A 19,705-nucleotide genomic window follows, 5' to 3' on the forward strand; every position below is an offset into this window, starting at 1 on the left:
TCTCTTCATGGCTCAGTGTCTGGATTTAAGTATCCACAGAATTAGCTATGTTGAAAATTATGAGAGTTATCAAACAGTTTAAGAATCACTTGTAAGAAATTAATGCAGACCATAACGCCAAGGTGATGCTGCCTACAGTACTCTGCAAAGAGCATCATACATATGTAGAACCGTATGAATGAATAGTGAATGGAAGTACTGCTAGAGAGCTTTAAAAAGGTTTCCCTTGCTTGAAAGCCAGGCGAATCTGACTCTATGGAGTGGTGCTCATCTCCGTTTCCAAGCCGATGAGCCAGCACTGTCCAAAGACTTTTTCGTGGTCATGTAGCCGGCGTGACTAAATGCCGAGGCACACGGAATGCTGTTACCTTCCCACCAAAGTGGTACCTATTTATCTACTTGTAATTTCTTGCTTTTGAACTGCTAGGGTGGCAGGAGCTGGGACCAGAGATGGGAGCTCACTCCATCATGCAGCACTCGGGTCTCAAACTGCCAAGCACGTCTTAACCTCTGAACCACCACGGTTCCTAGAGAGCTTTACCCACTTTGAAATTCTATCACGAGTAACTGGACTGAAAATTTTGTAGTTGAGTGACCAGATAAATCCTATCCCTTTAATAAACGCATGTGTGAAAATGGGCAGCTGAAGATTTTACATCACGGAGATAAATAACATCCTAATAAGCCTCTGTTAGGAAGACAGGACGTTTTTTCTCCAGGCAGCTGACAACTCTTGACAATATATGCACACTGTTGCTAAAAGTGACAATTCTCAAGAAATGGAACTTGAAAGGGAGACTCCAGTTTGAAAGTGTTACTGAGAAGTCTGACTCTATTGTTTTGAGGGCATTAGAGCATGGATGCTCCCCAAGGGATGGGTACAGCTTGTCACACACTTTGAAAGGGGGCTTATCTATAAGATGCTTAGTGAGGAAGAGAAAGAGCTGGGGGTGTGTGTGTCTATCAATGTAAGAAAATGGGGAGTCAGGGGATAGCTAGTTTGACAATTGCTGCCTTAAATGGCAAGCCTTACACCATTAACTTCACAGCCAAGCATTCTGAATCAGAAACCATACAACAAGCAGAGGACCTACAAGAATTCAGTCTTCCGCTTTTCCTTCTTCCCTCATCCTGCGGTCTCTTCCCTCTTCCTCTTTACCTCCCTCCTCCTTCAACTTTACCTCATACTCTTCCCCATATTCATGCTTACCTTTCCTTCCTTTCCATCTTGTGCCTCTTTCTGTTTTTCTCTTGCCCTTTCCACTCTGTTGACACTAACCAAGGTGCCGAAGCCTTGGCAACTCCCAAGATGGCCAATAAGATCTCATGGTGCAGTCTTACAAAATCTTGACCAACCTTCTCTCTTTCTTTAAAGGTACAGACATCACGTCTGTTGTTTGGGGGATTCTTACCTTTGTGATATCAGCAAACCTAGGGGTTGTGTCTGTAGAAAAATCTCCCCCCAACTGTTACTGGTCCCATTGTGTAGATTTTAATCTGCACACAATGGCCAGATTCAGAAACAGATATAGCACAAATTATGTAGAACATAGCACCCCAGCATGCAAAAACTAGATTAGCATACTTAGATAAGTACAAATACAATTCCAGCCTGTGGCACGAGTAGCAGATAAACAAAACTAAAGAAGTGACTTGGAATATTGAGAGAGCCAGCGTGGTGTAGTGGTTCAAAGCAGTGGACTCTAATCTGGAGAACCAGGTTTGATTCCCCACTCCTCCTCCACATGAAGCCTGCTGGGGGACTTCGGCCAGTCAAGAGTTCTCTCAGACCTCTCTCAGCCCCACCCTACCTCACAAGGTGCCTGTTGTGGGGAGACGAAGGGAAGGCGGTTAGAAGCCGCTTTGAGACTCCTTCAGGTAGAGAAAAGCGGGGGATAAAAACCAACTCTTCTTCCTCATCCACTTATGCTGTTTGATACACTCAGACTGGCAGCTTTAGTATGAAAGCCAACACAGAAAGAAAACTGAAAGCCACAGACACTGAAAATTCAGAATGATGGAGTGACTAATGCTAGACTAGGATCTGGGAAACCCAGACTCATGTCTCTGCTCTGACATGAAACACTCTGGGTGATCAGGGCTAGTAACAAAGCCTAACCAGGATGGCTGTGAGAACAAAAAAAAAGGGGGGGGAGTACGTGTGCCATCAGGTCTTTGTGGAAGGAAGAGTAAAAACACACTAAATCAAAAGAATACATTGCTCTTAAATCCTTGAATATTTACACCTACATTTTGTTAATTTTTACCAGTCCCGGCATTTTTATAAAACTTAAATTGTATGGAAAAAAATTACTCCCAGAACCGTGTTTGAGCATGTTTTATAGGTGACCTATTCCTATAAAATATTTTCTGAATATAAAAATACAGGTACATAATATTAGTCAAAACACATATATACATATTCGAGTTAATATAAAACAGAGAGACAGCTGTACACACAAATCAGTTCCAAAATCTTCATACTATATCCTTACATATATTTTGCAGGAATGTTCCTCTTAACACTGAGCCCAACCATTATTTAAAGATTTTTTTTTAAACAGCCCCAAAGCTTACAGGGGTGATTTATTCCTATAAAGGCATGTTTACACGAATAGAAAACACTGATGTGATCAGATGTATGTGCACAATATTAGAACTGAATTTTGCAAATGGAAGTTGTATTCTCAAATCGACATCAGAAATGCATGCCACAAAAATTAATGCCTGTTGCAAATACAGCTTTCATCTCTCCACCATACTGAATGCTGCTTCTTTCACACTCCTGTCTTGTGCTCTTTGGAAATTGTACCTCAGGGATTGTCAAAATTGGAGGTATTCTTGAAAGCACAAATAGCCTTGGTTTTAAAACTGCCCTTACCATTTGCTTTGACCGGTTCACATAATTTAAAATTGTATTTACAATAATTTGCTGTATTTCCCATCCTTGGACTGTTATCAAGGGTTAGTGCACTTACATTCTTAAACAATTTACTGCTGGATTAAAGCACTGTGTTGCAGTAGGTGCAAAAAACCAAAATGAACAAGAGCAGTTTATTCTATATTGCATTGAGTGTGCAGCCAGTAGGGACAAGTGCTGAACCTTTACTGTTGAAGCTACTGATGGAGTAAACAACTGAGCGTGCAGATACAATGGCACTCTATTTTAGGATAAGAAAATATAAAAATGCATGGAAGGATTCTTATAATTCTGTAAACACATCTAAATTCATAAGCTGAGATGTTACCCACAATAGCATGTATCTTATGTTTCCCATAATCTTTGACGGGGAGAAATACTACTTTGGATGGGTTTTTGATTCAATCAGTGATGTATACACTCCATTTTAAAATACACAATTCTCTTTTAACATGTATATTAAGAAGTAGATACAACATATGCCGAAGCAACAAATTAGTAACTAAACCTTTTATCTGACACAGTCTTATATTACAGAATGTAAAGTCAAATAGGCATAGATTTTATAAACGAATTAAATCATCTGTATTCTAACACAAATGTTCTGTCCCAATTAAATACAGTATAGCAGAAATAGAATATAAATTACACTTTTTACAGTAAATAGCAAAATACTAAGTCAGCTTACTATATATATATATATAGTAAGCTGACTATATGAATCCAAGAACAGCAGCTTTTCTGTAAGGTCCCACTATCTCAATCACTTTCCAAGAAATAAAAAATATGGCAGGCCATACATACCTTCCCATTCCCATTTACTACTTTATAAATATCCAAGACATCATCTACACATGGAATAGCTTGGCAAGGACTCAAAAGCATCATGTCAAATCCACAGATAAAAAACTGAACTTTCCACATTAATATCAGCTCAGGACATTCTGTTTCAGTTTGGACTCAGTCAGCAACAAACAGTGAATAGGTTTATAGCTGTGATCCACTGCTGCTGCTCTGTTCCTCCCTCCCTGTTTTTAAAGAAGCCATTTGTTGAAAATTTTGTCCACCTTCTGTACGATAATACTGTATCTGCATTCAGATCTCTTGGTTGGCCTGTATTAGCACGTGAAACACCACACATACAAGCTTTAGGCATTGTTAATATTTTTCAGTACATGTCAAGAAGTCAGCACAGTGGCAGGCCCACAGGAAGACCAAAAAAGAAAACAAAAACAAAAAACAACCGCAATCTCTTCAGTGTGCTTACTAAAACACAGGGTATAAGGTGGCACCTGGTGCCTGGTGTTAATGCCTAAAAGTATGGCCCCGAGCCCATCAGCCTAAACAAACATGTAAAATAAAACACAAGATAAACAGCAAGTGTGTTCTTTGGTAATTAACAGCACGTTGTCGGTTTCCCCTTGGACACATATGCACAGCCTTCCCACACAATAAAATATTTCATTTAAAATATGATCTAATTTGTGGAGTAACAAACAGTCAAGTACCTCAAAGTATCTACAAACTAGTTGTAATTTAGTGTACAGTCATGTTTGCCTTTTGGCAGACAAAGGATACAGCCATTTTACATACATATATATTATTTATAAAAACAAGAACTGGAAAATTATGTCCAGGATCCAAACATTCAATAAGGACAGATTAAAACTATACCAGTCACTTCAGAGTAAAAATGTTTCCACACAAGTGACGTGTGCAGCAAGTGCAATAACAAAATTGCAGCTTTAGTTGATCCAAGATTTTCTGATCTCCTGTTTTCTTGAAAAAGCAGAAGCTGCTGCATCTCCTGAAGGACAGAGGGCTGCTGCTCCTGCTTTGGAAGAGTGTGACCCTTGAACTGAATTCCTCCACGTCTCCATACTGGAGGAGAATACCTGAGACTGTGAAGTGCCGCTGTATACCGTTGTGGCAACTGGTACTTTAGTGAGACATCCAGGACGAACAAATACCCCATGTCGTGGCTTGCAACGGAAATACTCTCTACCTTTTACAGTGCCGTCATGTTTCCCTTAAGACAAAAACAAAAAACAAAACCCAGTTATTAGGTGATAACTTTGGAATGGTATTCAACCGCTGCACGGCCAATTTTAAAAAGTTACTTTGAAGATTAAGCCTCTTGTGACCATCAGAGGAATAATTCTGGAAAATTTCTTCCACACACTTGTGGTAATAAGATTCAAGGAAAAGAAACCTATAAATAATATTGTACTGAGAGTCTTATTCTGATGGCATGAATGTATTGTTTAAGGTAAATGTACTCAAGCTAATGTAATACAGCTTTGCTGTGTAAATAAAGCTGTTGCCCTTTTGCAGGGTGATGTGAATGGAGTGCTCCTGATCAGAAGGGACACGGACACCGATGCATGAATCCCTCTTTCCTCCATCTCCTTTGAGCTAACTGACCCCGCCAGCCATATAACATAACTGACACTGTAAACCATTAGGGTGGGGGCAAGGAAGAGGTGTTGCAGAGCGTTTATTGATTACTAATGAACATAGAATGCTGCTGTGTATAGATATTTTTGTCATATTATTGAATATCTGAGTGTACTCAAATTCAAAGCTTGAAAAAACTTTGTATCTTAAATTTTTTCCACAATTTTATACTTAAGCTATAAATTAATGACCACTAAGGGTAGAAATTACTTTCCTCCCAAAAGTAAATTAGTTCTTAACGTTTAAAGTTTCCAGGGGTGTCAACCTTGTTGGGCCGGGCCATGTGTGTCATAAAAGGTAATGGCAGGTAGCAGAGATATAAACATTATAAATGACGCAGACACACAATTAAAGATTTTTTAAAACTTTAAGTAACACATTTCCAGTGAGTTCGACACCCCTGGAATTTAAAGTAATCTATAAAGCAGAAAGATACATTAAAAAAATTAAGACAGTATTACTGTATTCGCAGTCCAGGGTTAGCCTGTCCTGGATTATAAGGGCATGCAGACATTACTAAGCAATTTGTGTTTGCAGAATTCTAAACCGACAATTTCTTACCCATCTGGAAATGCAATTCAATGCCAACCCAAGTACCAGTTGAAAAATCCACCGGCCCAATATATCTCACTATGCCAGATTTACTGTTTCCAATACACACGTGTTCCCCCACTGCCACCCAGTTAGGGTACTCTTCAGAAGTAGCATCTTCACAATCAGAGATATCCAGATTATTTTTTCCAGTGAAGTCATTTGCTAGGAAAGAATCTGCATGTGCCTGACAACATGAATCCTTTTTTACTATGACAGCCAACACAGGGTTTTCAGTACTGCTTGCTTGCTGGCATGCCACTTGTGTAGGCTCCAGTTGACTCATTGGTTTGTCCTTGTTGCAGTTCTTTTTTGAGGAACCTGTGGCACAGTTCATTTTAGCTGCTGAAAGCTTTTTTCTTCTGTTAGAAGATCCACCAGAACAGAACTGTAGTGCTCCTGAACATTCGAGTTCCTTTCCATCTTCAACACCCATGAATTCTGTGAAAGCATAATCCTCAAAAACATTTGAAGTGTGCTCAACTGTTACTTCTCGAGCTGCAAATTCAATTCCATGTTCTGAGTTTTTATTATCTGAAAAATCCTCAGCTGAACTTTGTAACTTCGTGGCATCTACACTGGTGGTACTTTCGGACACGGGAATCTCGCTTGCCAAGGCATTGTTTCCTTTGAGCGGTGACATGGCTCTCTTATCTTTAGAGCAGCCCCTTTCTGGCTCCAAAGCATCTTTGTTTGAAGGTCTTAAATCATGGGAGAGATGAGCCACAGAATGGTCACTAGAGTCCAAATCTCTAATCTGATTAGCTAGTTGGTCTGTGCTATCATTGCAGGAAACTAGCATATCAGACAAAGTAGCATTTGAGGCACTATGAGAAAAGTAGCCACTAGTAATACTGCTAGTGGTGGGGCTACGGGATACCTCTTTCTCAAGGATCCGAGAATTTACTAAGTCTCCTTTAGAGGATAACCATTCCCTGCTTTCCAGGCTAGCATTATAAACACTGAAATCAGCAAACTCCTCGGGCACATAAGGTTTCTTGTTAATGGCCTCCAACTCATCTTCTTCTTCCGAGTCCTGTGAAAATGTTACAGAGAGATAAGTTACTTCTTTATAAAGTAGTTTTCGTTTTATGCTTACAAAAATATTCTTCCCTACTTCATCATAAGGACTGTTCACAATTACCTTCAAAAGAGAGAAAGCCAATTAATTAAAAGAGAAATTATTGAATTTTAAGTATGACCATATCGTTACAGAAGAGAAACGATGATGAATTCCAACCACAGAAGCTACTGAAGATAGATCCAGGTGGTCATCTGTGTTGGTCTGAAGCAGCAGAACAAATTTAGAGTCCAGTGGCACCTTGAGACCAACAAGAGTTTATTCAAGGTATTATAGCAATCCTAAAAAACTTCTAAGAACAGCACCCGCCTCATCTCCTCATGGAACCCATTCCACAAAATGGGAGCCATGACTGAAAACTAACAGGCACTGGAAGATGTCAGGTAGGCAAGCCTTAATTGGGGGGCTAGCAACTGGTGGTTACAGGCCTGTAACTGGCATGCGGAGAAGGACGGGAGGAAATGGTCCTTCAGATATGGCAGGCCTAGGCACTGAAGGGATTTATAGGTTGTAACCAGCACCTTGAATTGAATTTGGAAACAAACTGGCAGCCAATGTAGCTGTAATAAAATAGACAAGATGTAGTCCTGTCAGCATGATAATAATCAGGCTGCAGCATTTAGAACCAGCTGCAGATTCTGGGTTGTCTTCAAACTGCATTACAGACCACTCATCAGTGTAATCAAAGCATTGTTTGTTCCAAATCTAGGCCTGAATCTAGACTGAAATGTGTTCAGAGCAGACACATCATCCAGGAGCCCCGGGAGATACTTTTGCCCTGACATACTATGTTACCCCCAGAAGCAGCAAACTGAAGACGGCTTATGGTTGGCCACTTCACCCTTAGGCACTGAAAGCTTTTTAAGCAAAATAATAACTGCCTCCTTTAGAGGCTTGGGGGAAACCCTTTTATCCATAAGGCATTAACGATTTTAACCAAAGGATCCAAATACCTTTTCACAGCATAATTGCAAAAGCCAGGATGGACATGGAACAAGAGCGCAAGTGGTAGCTCTCTCATACCCCCAAGGACCCTGTCAGCATCCACTGGGATCCATCCTCAGGAAACAGACAAGCAGGTGCTTCTTCTGAAACCTCAGGTGCTGGATTTACACTCAGGCTTGCCCCCCCAGGTTGGAATAGATCAGATTTTTTAAAAAAATTAGCGAAGACCCTCACCATCACAACTGGTGGACAAATTAACATTACACAGGCAGTGAGACTTAGGTATTATCACATCATGAACTGCCTTCCTAAGTTATTTCCATTTTGTTAAAGCAAATACATAGTCCGCAGTCAAGAGATGTAAATGGATTGATAATAATAACAATAATAACAATAATAATAATAACTTTTGATTTATTGATCGCTCAATCCTGCAGAGCTGCTGGCTCTGAGCGATTTACAATTACACAAGTTTTCACAAGGGACTAACAATGATTCATAGGGGGTAAGGGAGGACAACATATAATTTGACCTAGAAAGGGAATGCAGTGCAGCCATGGACAACCTCTGCTCCTCCAAACTGTTATATTAGGCAATAGAGGCATATTTGAAACAGTGGACTTATAAGAGGTTCACATGCAGAATATCTTGTGTTTAAAAACAGAAGCATAAAACTGTTTCCAAACGTCTGCAATAGAGAAAGCAGATATATGTAGTTTTATTACAATGGTGTAAACTATTTGTATGTACATGGTTCTACATATCAATGGTAAAACATGCTAAGAGCAGTCGATCAAAATTTCTACCAAGTAGGACCTGTAGAGTTCTTAGACACTGTAGTAAGGAAACTTAAATCTCTGTTTAAGCCAGGATGACGCATAATATTTAACTTCTTGATGAGTTCTCATTCAGCACTTTTGAGTTGCATACTTTTTTTTGTATAACAATGGCTTTCAAGTCTATAACAGTACATCCAGAGATATAACATTTTCATCCCCCTGTGCCCCGGTTCCCAGCAGGACTGAGCCCCTGCAGTGTTTCAAAAGGTAAAATCTAGGCTGTAAAATGGCGCCCTGTCCCTGTGGTGGACTCAGGGACATGGTACTGTCTAGTTTGGCTTTAAGAGTGATTGCCGTAACTCATTTAGGCCAGCACAACAGACTCATGTAGCATCAACTTTGGAAGTCATACTATGGTTGCCAGGTCCCACCCTCACCAAGGGGTCTGAAAACCCTAAGCCAGGTCCCTCCTGGCAACCGGCAGGGGTGGGGACTATTGCAGCAACATGTCTACATCACTTCTAAAGTGACATGGAAGTCATGTCATCACGCAGCAATGTCAGCACGATGCTCTGGTATCTGGGCAAAAACTATGGTAAATTTGGCTTCTACCATAGAGTTTTTGCCCAAATACCAGAGCTTCACGCCAATGTCACTGACCTGATGACATCACTTCCAGGTCAAGTTGGAAGGGATGCTAGGCATGTTGCTGAAACATTGACAGAGCCTTGTTCTTTTTCAGAGTACCCCCCCGGCCGGTCAGCTGATCGTGGCGGGGTGGTGGGGCCTGGTGGCGGGGGAACCCCGCCTTCACCAAGGGGTCTGGAAACCCTAAGCCAGACACTCTTGACTTTCATTCTGAAATTTTAAAAAATATATGTCAGCCTTATACAACTACTTTCTACTTTCCATGAATCACTCAAGTCTGTGGAATATAATTATTTCTTAGTCAGTAGCTACAGAGATTTTAAGTCATATTGCTACCAGATTCTTTGCTGACTGAACAACAGGAATGCCAGCTGCTTTCCAACAAGAGCAAGTCACGTGGCTCTCATTACAGGGTGCTGGGTGGAAACAGTGCGGAGAGGAATATCACATAAAGGACAATGCTGAATCAGCTTACATCTCTCAGACTTCTAGATGCTGCTTTCAAAGATGTAAAGGTAACTTATACTGGATTAGTGCTCACAGAACTAATGCTAACCATATTTGCAGGAATAGTATTGTAACTCTGAATAATTTGAAATAAGCAATCAAACAACTCATGAGCTCTGACATTTAGCAGTCAATCTTTAGCCCAACCAACTGTGCTTGGTAAGAGAACATTTAATTATGGTTGCCAGCCTCCAGGTGGGGCCTGGAGATCTCCTGGAATCACCACTGATCTCCTGCTGTCAGAGATCAGCTCCCCTGGAGAAAACGGCTGCTCTGAAGGGTGGACTCTATGGCATTGTACCATGCTGAGGCCCCTCCCCTCCCCAAACCCCCCCCTCTCCTGGACCCCCCCCAAATCTCCAGGTATTTTCCAACCCAGAGCTGGCAACCCTACATTTGATGTTTTTCTCTTGAAAGACTGGATTGCATTATTAATCAAATGAGCTAGGCATTTCATGCAAAAATTAGCATTCAGGTAAGGAACATGCAAGCACACTTTTTATCATTTATTTGATTGGTACTGTGTTAACTATACATTTTGTTAGCTCCTCAGAGGCAGGATATGTTTGGTTTTTCAAAAAACAACTCTCCTCCACAATTAGAGTAACAGGGGCCTTAATCCACCACCAGGCCATTATAATAGAGAACCAAGGCAAAACTTACAATCTTCTTCACGTGTATGCTATTGTGTTCTACTGGCATGCTACTGGTATTACTTCCTGAGGGCACAACACAGCCAATGTTATATACCTGAGATGACAGCATGCTCTGCAAAGGTTGAGACACACAAACACATCATACAATGAACATACTAACAATAAACCCAAGCAAATTAATAGCACAGAAGGGTTGCTTATTGAAACAAGGCAGGCAAGTAGGTAAGCAAGTAAGCTGCCAAATCCATGCAGTGAGGCCTGACTAAAAAGCATTAAATTGCAGAAAATGTGGAACACTCTAAAAATGGTGCTGTAATTTAACATAAACTAACTAAAGGATATTGAGACTCGCATGCAATACTGTTAAGATGGCATTCCAAATGAGAGAGAACAAGATTTGTTAAAACTTTATTGTGGGATTTCCAGAGCTCCAAAGGCTCCTTATTACAACTGCATGCTGCAAGTAATTTGTTAGATATATACAATAATTACTGGCATCTAAATGCTTCAACATTCAAAAAGGTTATTATTACTTAAATTTCTTGTACCCACCTCTTTGCTAAGTAGAGGCCGAGTTTCAAGAGAGGGTTTTTTGTTCTCTTCTCTTACTGGCATTAAAGGTTTGAAAAACTTGGGTGGCTGCGGAGAAAATGCTTTAAATGGACTGATGATTGATGCCTGTGGATTCTCCAATACAGTACCTTGCAGAATATAAAAAGCCCAATAGATTAGCTATTCTGACACCCATATGAATCACCAACAAGAAAAACAATGGACAAGAGATCCTCATCAGTACAGGTCCCTATATTTCTAAAGCTAGGGACTCTATGGTCTTTTATCTTTTACTTTTTTTATATAAATCCCTGAACAGACCTTTCACTCATCAGTAGCTCTCTTCTACTGCAAAAGGAATATCTGTGCTGTCTAGTTAGAATGTGGGTACTTTTAATTTTCTTTGAATTCTATCAACCACAGAATAAATGTGAAGAGTCTTTCTCCCTTTATGTTCTTCCCCACTTCAGTTCTTGTAAGTGCATTGCTAGGCAGAAATGGCACTGTTCAGCTTCCATATATGTCGCTATTCACAACTTCCCAACTACAACTAGTTCTGGAAGCAGGAGTTTACAATTTTAAAACAAGGAAGAACATGTAGTTTCCTTTCTTTTTTGCACTTATTCTAACCAGATGGCTGTACAAGAAACAGTGGGACTACTCGAGAGGTGGGGCTTTGGTGCAACGACCTAGTTGAAGACTCAGGGCTCTCTCTGATTTTCACTAGCTTTTGGAGCTTTTTAGTGGACTTTTTTGACCTTTCCGGACACACCAGACGGGTCAGGAGTCTCTCCAGTACCTCGGGTGTAGGAAACTGGTGGCAGAAGACTTTTATCTGAGCCCCCTGACTGTGGCAACAGCAGGAGACAGAATCAGACTGTCTTGAAGCAGAAGCTCCTAAAGACCAGCCGCGTTCTATACCTCATCATTAACATCCTTGGTGAAGACTCAGTGAGTATTTTTGGCTTTTTCACAAACTCTAAACTTGGAAAAGAACATTTGATTGCCCCCATAAATCTTCCCCAAAAGCAAAGGGAGCTGACTCCCGCGCCTGCGGCTTGCCAGAGTTCGGGGGAGTTCTTCACTTTTAAAATTGAGGGGTTAAATTTTGCATTAAGATCTTCTGTCTGCTAGCTGGGAAAAGATTTATACAGAGACTATTCTTAAGTGGCTGATTTGATTTATTGAGAGGAGGACAGACCTGTAAAATGGCGACCACAACTTTTATATCTGCGTAGTTCACAGATTTGTGGAGGCTGCCTGTTCAGGAGCGTGATGGCCTTTTTAATTGAGATAGAGAAGGGAAATCTCTTTGGACACATACTACAGCAGGTAGAAGACTGGGGGAAATATTGGGATCTCTTTAAGCTACAATTGGGAAAAAAGATTACAGCTTCTGTCTTCCAAGCTTTGGAAGCTATGGAAATCTTTGAAAGAGAAGAAGTAATCATGTCTCTTGAAGTACAAGACGAACAAGCACAGATGACGTCATATACTTTACAAAGCGAAGTCCGGCTGGAACTGTTTGAACACTCGACGCTCAGAATGAGAGATTTTTTCAGCTGCAACTTTGGATATAAGACAGCACTGGTCGAGTTGGAGAGACAGCACTTCATGAGTTATTTCACAAGCAAGATTAAAGAGAAGACCTTCAAAGATCGGAGGCATATAATACTAACAATTTTGGGGAGACATTTGCAGAGAAAACAAAAGAAACTTATATTTCATAAGTATCTGTAACAATATATCTTGACTGTTTGCATGTTTTAACTGATCAAGGAGACAAAGTGGAAATCTAACTGCTAAGAATACTGGTTTATCTTTTTTGCCTCACCTTCTTCCTTTCTCTTTCTTTACTCTGAATTTATACATAATACATCATCTGTTTGCATAGCTTAACTGGTCAATGAGATAAAGTTTTATTCAAAGGGGAACTTTAAATGTTAAGAAATATATGTCTACATACTATATCTTTATTCTTTTTTTTCCTTTGAACCTATACTGACACTTGCAAAATGATTGACTAAGAATATAATCTGTAGTTACAAATATTGACTATTTTTTATTGTTCCAATTGATTAGTGAAAGTTAAAGTAATGGTTGGTCTATTTGAAACAACAGGTTTGGGATATCTGTAATGCTCTAACTGAAGGTTGAGGGGGGAAAATAACTTATAGGGCAGTTTGATTTTTAGAGTGGGCTTTACAGGGAGAAAAAATAATAATAATAGTAATGGGCTGATCTCCTAGAGAAGATGTAATGATTTACTATTGTGAGAGAAAAGATGGCGGTAAATAAAGTAAGATGAAAACATACTGGCACTGTAAAGCTAAGAAAAATATAAAATACTATGTCTAAGTTTGTAAGTATATGAGATTTTGAAAGCTAAAAAGGTGAAGGAATATCTTAAAGGGACCAAACTGTTATTATACAAGAAATATGTGCCCAAATTAGAACTGTTAAAATGCTGAAACACCTGTTTCTTTTCCTTTCTATTTTTATGATTATAAAACGAATTAATAATAGCGCAGCATAGATAGAATGAAATATAGCAGATAGGGTATAGAAAAATGAACTATATATTGGGAATAGAATTTTGATATTTGTTGTGGAATATAAAGTTAAACAAGGAGGAAAAAAGAACTATGTATCTAAAGATGTTGTGAGCGAGACAATGTCTAGATATTTTAAAAATGTATTGCTCTTTCTGTTATTCTGTTTTGTGTTAAAAAATAATAAACTTTGCCCATTTGGGCAAGTATTTAAAAAAGAAAAGAGAAGAAACAGTGGGACTACTCCAGGGCCCGGGAACTATGAAAGCCCAGTTTATCTGTGGAAAGGCTTATGACTTTGCAGTAAATGTTTAATTTGCACTGTATGACTGTTGACAAGCTAACCTGAACAAGTTTTTCCTTCTAGCTTCTAGTTGCAAAAGCTGGCAAGATGTGAGTTCATATGCTGATGGAACTCGATAAAAGAATAGGTCTGTTTGGGAGGGCCTGGGTATTCAATGAAGGTGGCAGGAACGTTCTGCAGTGTGGCCAGTCATTTTCTACCAGGTAAGCAGGAGAGAGGTCTCATCAATTATATAGAGAATTTCTGTCCTTTTGTGGTGAAATTAGACCTCATGGTGGGATGAGAAGAAAGGTTATGGAATTCTTTTGGAGGGCTGAAGTGAGTCAGACCTCAAGAGGTAAGGCCAAAAAGATGTCAGAGAAACGTGAAGATATGAACAGAGCCTAAAAAGAAGCCTACCAACCTCTTAATTTACTATCATGGAAATAAGTTTTAGACCTAGGTGAGAGGAGACATGTTTCAGAGTGTTATTGCTCAACTGGATGACATTTTGTCATCAGTTTTTTTTTTCTGTAGCCAATGACTGCTTTCTGCAACTGGAGTTAATGTGTGGTCAGTGTCTGCACCCAAACAAAAGGTTAACTCAGCTCCCTGCCTTATCTTTGTAACTTCATGGATCTGAATTACTCAGATAGTTTTCAAAGTTTTATCTGTTTATCCGTGTAAGCTTGGAGTAGGTGGGTGAATCAATTTGAAGAAAAGTCTCTTACATAAAAGACAGAAATAGTGTGTTTGGGTTTCAGGTTAGCATACAAGTAAAGCTCTAACTGCTAACCTGCTGGTGGCATCAAAACAAATTCCCCAGAGAGTGGTTCAGAGAAATAAAGTGGGAGAGATGAACTCCTCCATGAGATCTAGCTGCTTGACTCCTGGACCAGCTGAAGATCCACTAATAGTCAATACAGATTAATATTGACCAAGATGCACATATGGTATAATCAGGGGTCATTTCCTGTAGGAGCGCACAGGAGCGGAGCCCACGGGGCGGGCAAATGCAACAAGCCCCACCCCCTGCTCCCAGCAGCCCTCAGTCAGAGCAAGAAGCAGCCAGGTAAGTTGCAGAGCTCCCCCCGGCCCAAAGCAGTCCAGTGGCACCTTTAAGACCAAGTTATATTCAGGTACAAGCTCTCCCTCTGCGAGGACAGATCTGCACGTTCTCCCCCCCCCCCCAATAGCTAGCAATCCAAAACAGTCCAGTGGAGCCTGAGTGGTGGGTGTTGCCTTCTGACACACTTCCGGTGATGTCAGGGTGTGTGGCATATGCAAATAAGTTATGCTAATGAGCTATGCTAATGAGATCCTGCACCTTTTTTCTACAAAATGACCCCTGGGTATAATGTTAGCAGATTTAAATTCTAAACAGATTTGGACTGAATGCGTTGCCTGTGTGCTAATATAACTAGAAACTTAAGGACAGCAAACAAAAAAGAACACAATCCCTTATATATCATAATCTCACTTTCATTATTTTATTATCTGCACTTATTTATCCAATTAAACAAATACACACTCCCTTACCACCAGCATCTTTACTTCGTCTTGGTGAATCCCTGGGTAAAGTACCATAACACGCTACATCTTGATAACTGGTGGAGCAATCTAATATATCTAGCTGGCCTTCTGACCAATCCTGAAGTCACAAAAATGAACAAAATCAAGCAAAGTTAGGAATAACTTGCAAAGCATTTCAAGAATTCAGTTTCTTTCAGCGGTCAATTTATTCATTTAAAGACTTGAAAATAACTAAAGTTGAAATTAGATTTTTTAAATTCAGTAAATCAAATTCTACATTATTGTTCTAAACACATTTCCTAAAAACCAACTAATGATGTATGATTAAACGTAATTAAGGCTTTCTTGCATTATTTTTAAAAAGATTCATTTCTACTACATTTTAAATACCATGAAAGACTGAGGTCCCACTCCTTAATTCACTTTCTGAATTCATACCTTATCTTCATCACAGCCAGAAAGATCTAAGCGGCTAGAAGATACCTAAAACATAAACAACGAACAAGCATAAGGTAAGTGAATTCCAAATTTGCAACTGTGTTGGCACCACTGGCAAAACCTGCCATAACCAGCCTTTGTAAACTTAAAATACAAGATGCTAACAAGCAACTACAGTTTTCTCTCTGTTTTGTGTGGATGAGAGAATGTGATTCTTGTTTTGTTTCTCAGCCTGCATAAGTCTTAAAACTATGTTTTTATCTGTGTGGGGAAGTCAAGTTTGGGTGAGCTTCTGTAGTTTCCTTCTGCAGAAGGGCATGTGGAATTTTGCTATGTGTTATTATATTTGTTTTTTCTGATATATAGCATGGGCCTGGTTATATGCAATGGTGATGGTGGGGAACACCACTGAGATACAGATGACTCCGAGAAGTTCAATACAAACAAGATGATGCTGGTCAATGATAAAAGCCACTTTGGGGACCGAAAGGTCAGCCAGTCCTGGAGATTACTATGCTTCCCCTTTAACTGCTTGTAGCTTGGGGATAGCTGCTGGAACCTGTTCTATAGTTGAAGATTCAAGATTTTCTGCAGCACAGAGCACTTTTTTCCAGCTTTAGCTGATATACAGCCATTTATTGAAAGCTAAGATTTTGGTCACTGTCATTCATGCTGTCAAAACATCCAAGTTCGATTATTATGCACTTTACACAGGGCTGCTGCTAAAAACTGCCCGATTAGTTGGCTAGGTTTTGACTTATGTATGGAAGTCAAGAGTAGTACTCTGTAAATCTCGTAAAGCATGTTAGGATTGCTTTGTATTTTAAGATAATGGGAATATTGGTTGATGTTGTTTTAGTACTATCCCTTAAATTTTGCCTTTGTTCTGGTTATCTGTGTTATGCCAATAAAGGTTTTCTGTTCTCTCTCTCAGTTGGCTAGGTCATTTTCAGGAGATACAGGGACAGTATTACCTGTGTACTGAAAGACCTGAATTGGCTGCCTATTACTGGGCAAAATTCAAAATGCTAGCAATTACTTTTATGGCACCCAAGCTCTGCTATCTTTGTCCCTGCCCACAAAACTGAGGTGCACAGTAACCTGAGATAGTGGCTTCTCATCCCAGCTTCACCTAGCACCTACATCTCTGAAAAATGCCCCTCAGAATTATTTTCAGAATTGTCTTAACAGGCAAAACTACTTGTAACACTGAAAGAGCATCTTACACTGTGAACATTTGGTGTGCTGACACTCCTCCGTATGTGTCGAGCCTTGGTAGACAAAGCTTCTTTGACTGCGACAGCCTGTATTAAGACACAAGGGAACACAGTGAAATACGTAATTCTAACTATAACTATAGTCAATTAAAGCTTATTTTAGAAGAGACATATAAAGATGCATTTGTGAACACAGAGCATATTTTACTTCTGCATGAACAGATTTTAAACTAAACTTCCAAAAGGAAATTCACATCAACTGGGGCTGTGAACTACCTATACTAAGGGTGTGTGTGGGGGGGAAGAAAATAAGAGATATTCCTAATGGCCATAACAGCTATATTAAACAGGTAAAACCTCTTTTCTACTTGCCTGTCTTAGTCGTTCAAGACTCAAAATATTTTCTACATGCAATACTCCGCGTGTATACTTCTCTATGTAAGTTTCACCATCAGATGTACCCTCGTTTTCACTCTTGGCTGCCATCAGCGCCAAGGTCTCTCGGTCCTCAGTTTCTTCTGTAGCCTAATATTTAAGTTTAAAACAAAGACACAAATTGATCGCAACATTTGTCAGTTTTTGCTGTTTTGATTCAAGAAGTTTGTATAGTTCCCTTATAGTCTGACATTCCCAAGTATTCCAGCCTCCCGATATAAATACATCAAAATGTACCTTTGGTATATTTGACACTATTTCATAGGTCACACCACAAGCATAACATATATTCTTCAATGATATTCTTCTTTTCAGACTCTGGGTAAAACTCTAAAAAAGGCAAAGACATTTTGAAAAATACAGAATTCACATAATAAATAGCATGATCACACAGGCAAGCTACTAAAATAGAATGAGAAACAGCAACTCTGAAACACTTTTCTCATATGCAGTCTTATAATATTCAATAACAATTCACAGATCAATTCATTACACTGTGCCCCTCTACCGGCATACTGTTCGACAACTTCTTGTCAAACACAGACCTGGATCTGAAAGACCAAGGAAAGAATGACACATATCCTACCCTGAGGAGCAGTTCTCCTTTCAGGAAGAGAAATATTATCATGTGTAATAGGACACAAGTACTTCCCACCAGTGTTCCCTCTAAGCTGAGTTAGTGTGAGCTAGCTCACAGTTTTTTAGCCTCTGGCTCACAGATTGTTGTCTTCACTCAGGAAGAGTGGCTCCAGAGCAAACTAATGTATGCAGGAGCCAAAGCGCTGGCTCACAACTTTAATGCCCGTAGCTCACAAAGTAGATTTTTTGTTCACCAGACTCCACAGCTTAGAGGGAATATTGCTTCCCACCTCCCATTTTTTTGCAATCCGCACCCCAATGCCCAAAAACTTGCTCCTGAGACTCAGGTATCTCAGAAACAAGTGCTATGTAACAACGAGCGCTGAAACTCAAGTAGGAAGTCCACAGAAATACAGAACCCCTTCTTTTTGTGTGTGCCAAGAAATGCACAAGGACACATTTGGATCCTACCTATATTAAATGGATTAAGGTCTCAAACCCATTCAATATGCAGCAATTTTCCATATTGATATTGCTTTCTTGTAGGAAAATTGTGTGCCACTGGCATGATAGGAAATCAAAGTAGGCCAGACAAAAATCACTGAATTATTAATTTTCCCAAAGGAATATAAGATACACAAGTTCTGCAACACACAGGAAGGCAGAACTCAACCTTGGTAGTTGTTACTACTGTAAAATACTTAGGGACAAAGTTAAAAGTTCAAGCACAAACATTGATTTTGACACAGGCAAATTTTTGTGCCAAATTCTCAGTTACAAATGAAGAGTATTTCATGGAAACGCTTCCTAATTTTGATTTTCTCATTATCCTTCCCAGCTAAGATGATAAAATACCAAAGAGATACAATCAAAATATGACACAATAAAAACTGAAAGCAGACCTGAATTGCAAGAATCTGTTTACCTGTTTATTGTAAATATTAGCAGCAATCCTTTTACGTAACACCAATTCCATTGCAGCGGGATGGCTCAGCTGGACTGTGATCTTTACTATTAAGTAGATTCTCTCATTTTGGGGTGTTACCCTATTCAAGTGCACTGAATCGTGCACAGATGAATCCCAGGCAGCAGTGGCTGAAACCTAAGAGCGCAGTTTGGTAGAGAATGAAAACAAACCAACACAAATTGTTTCAACCTAGATCTGAAACACGAAAATACCTAAAGACAGAGGCTTCACTGAAAACCTTTGAAAAAACAATTTTTCCAGTATGGTGGGATAACAGTGAGCCTTTAATTAACAGAAAGTATCTAGAAGAACTCTTCCTGAGAAAATACACACACACCCCACCACAAAATGCATCTCAAGCTGCTATTTTAGACTCATTGGGGAAAGGTATTTTGTAAAGAGAAAAAAATAATAACATCTGTCAACAAGAAAAAGCTCAGCTACCAATGAACTGTAGAATCTTCTGTTAAGTAGACACAAGTGGGGAGGGAACCCCCAAGAAACCTGTATGGAGGGTGCATCCCATCCCCCCCCATTTGCTTCCTTCCTTCTCCACCCTTCTTGA

At 39.7% G+C, this 19,705-nt stretch overlaps 1 protein-coding gene across 1 annotated transcript in view; it reads right to left on the minus strand.

Annotated features, from left to right (window-relative positions):
* Positions 1–3,646: 3,646 nt before the first annotated feature.
* LOC107106243 (kinesin-like protein KIF13A) overlaps positions 3,647–19,705 on the minus strand; it is a gene marked incomplete at its 5' end in the record, with an annotated part of 95,537 nt that continues 79,478 nt past the window's right edge. The window contains 10 exons of the mRNA XM_015406357.1: positions 3,647–4,949; positions 5,939–7,004; positions 10,592–10,696; positions 11,137–11,285; positions 15,511–15,622; positions 15,943–15,987; positions 17,169–17,246; positions 17,532–17,684; positions 17,832–17,924; positions 19,099–19,275. Of these exons, the coding sequence (XP_015261843.1) occupies positions 4,666–4,949; positions 5,939–7,004; positions 10,592–10,696; positions 11,137–11,285; positions 15,511–15,622; positions 15,943–15,987; positions 17,169–17,246; positions 17,532–17,684; positions 17,832–17,924; positions 19,099–19,275 (2,262 nt within the window). The remainder of the gene's footprint in view (positions 4,950–5,938; positions 7,005–10,591; positions 10,697–11,136; positions 11,286–15,510; positions 15,623–15,942; positions 15,988–17,168; positions 17,247–17,531; positions 17,685–17,831; positions 17,925–19,098; positions 19,276–19,705) is intronic.

This window comes from Gekko japonicus, unplaced genomic scaffold, assembly GCF_001447785.1.
Source record: "Gekko japonicus isolate JY-2015 unplaced genomic scaffold, Gekko_japonicus_V1.1 scaffold2623, whole genome shotgun sequence".
Classification (NCBI taxonomy): Eukaryota; Metazoa; Chordata; class Lepidosauria; order Squamata; family Gekkonidae; genus Gekko; species Gekko japonicus.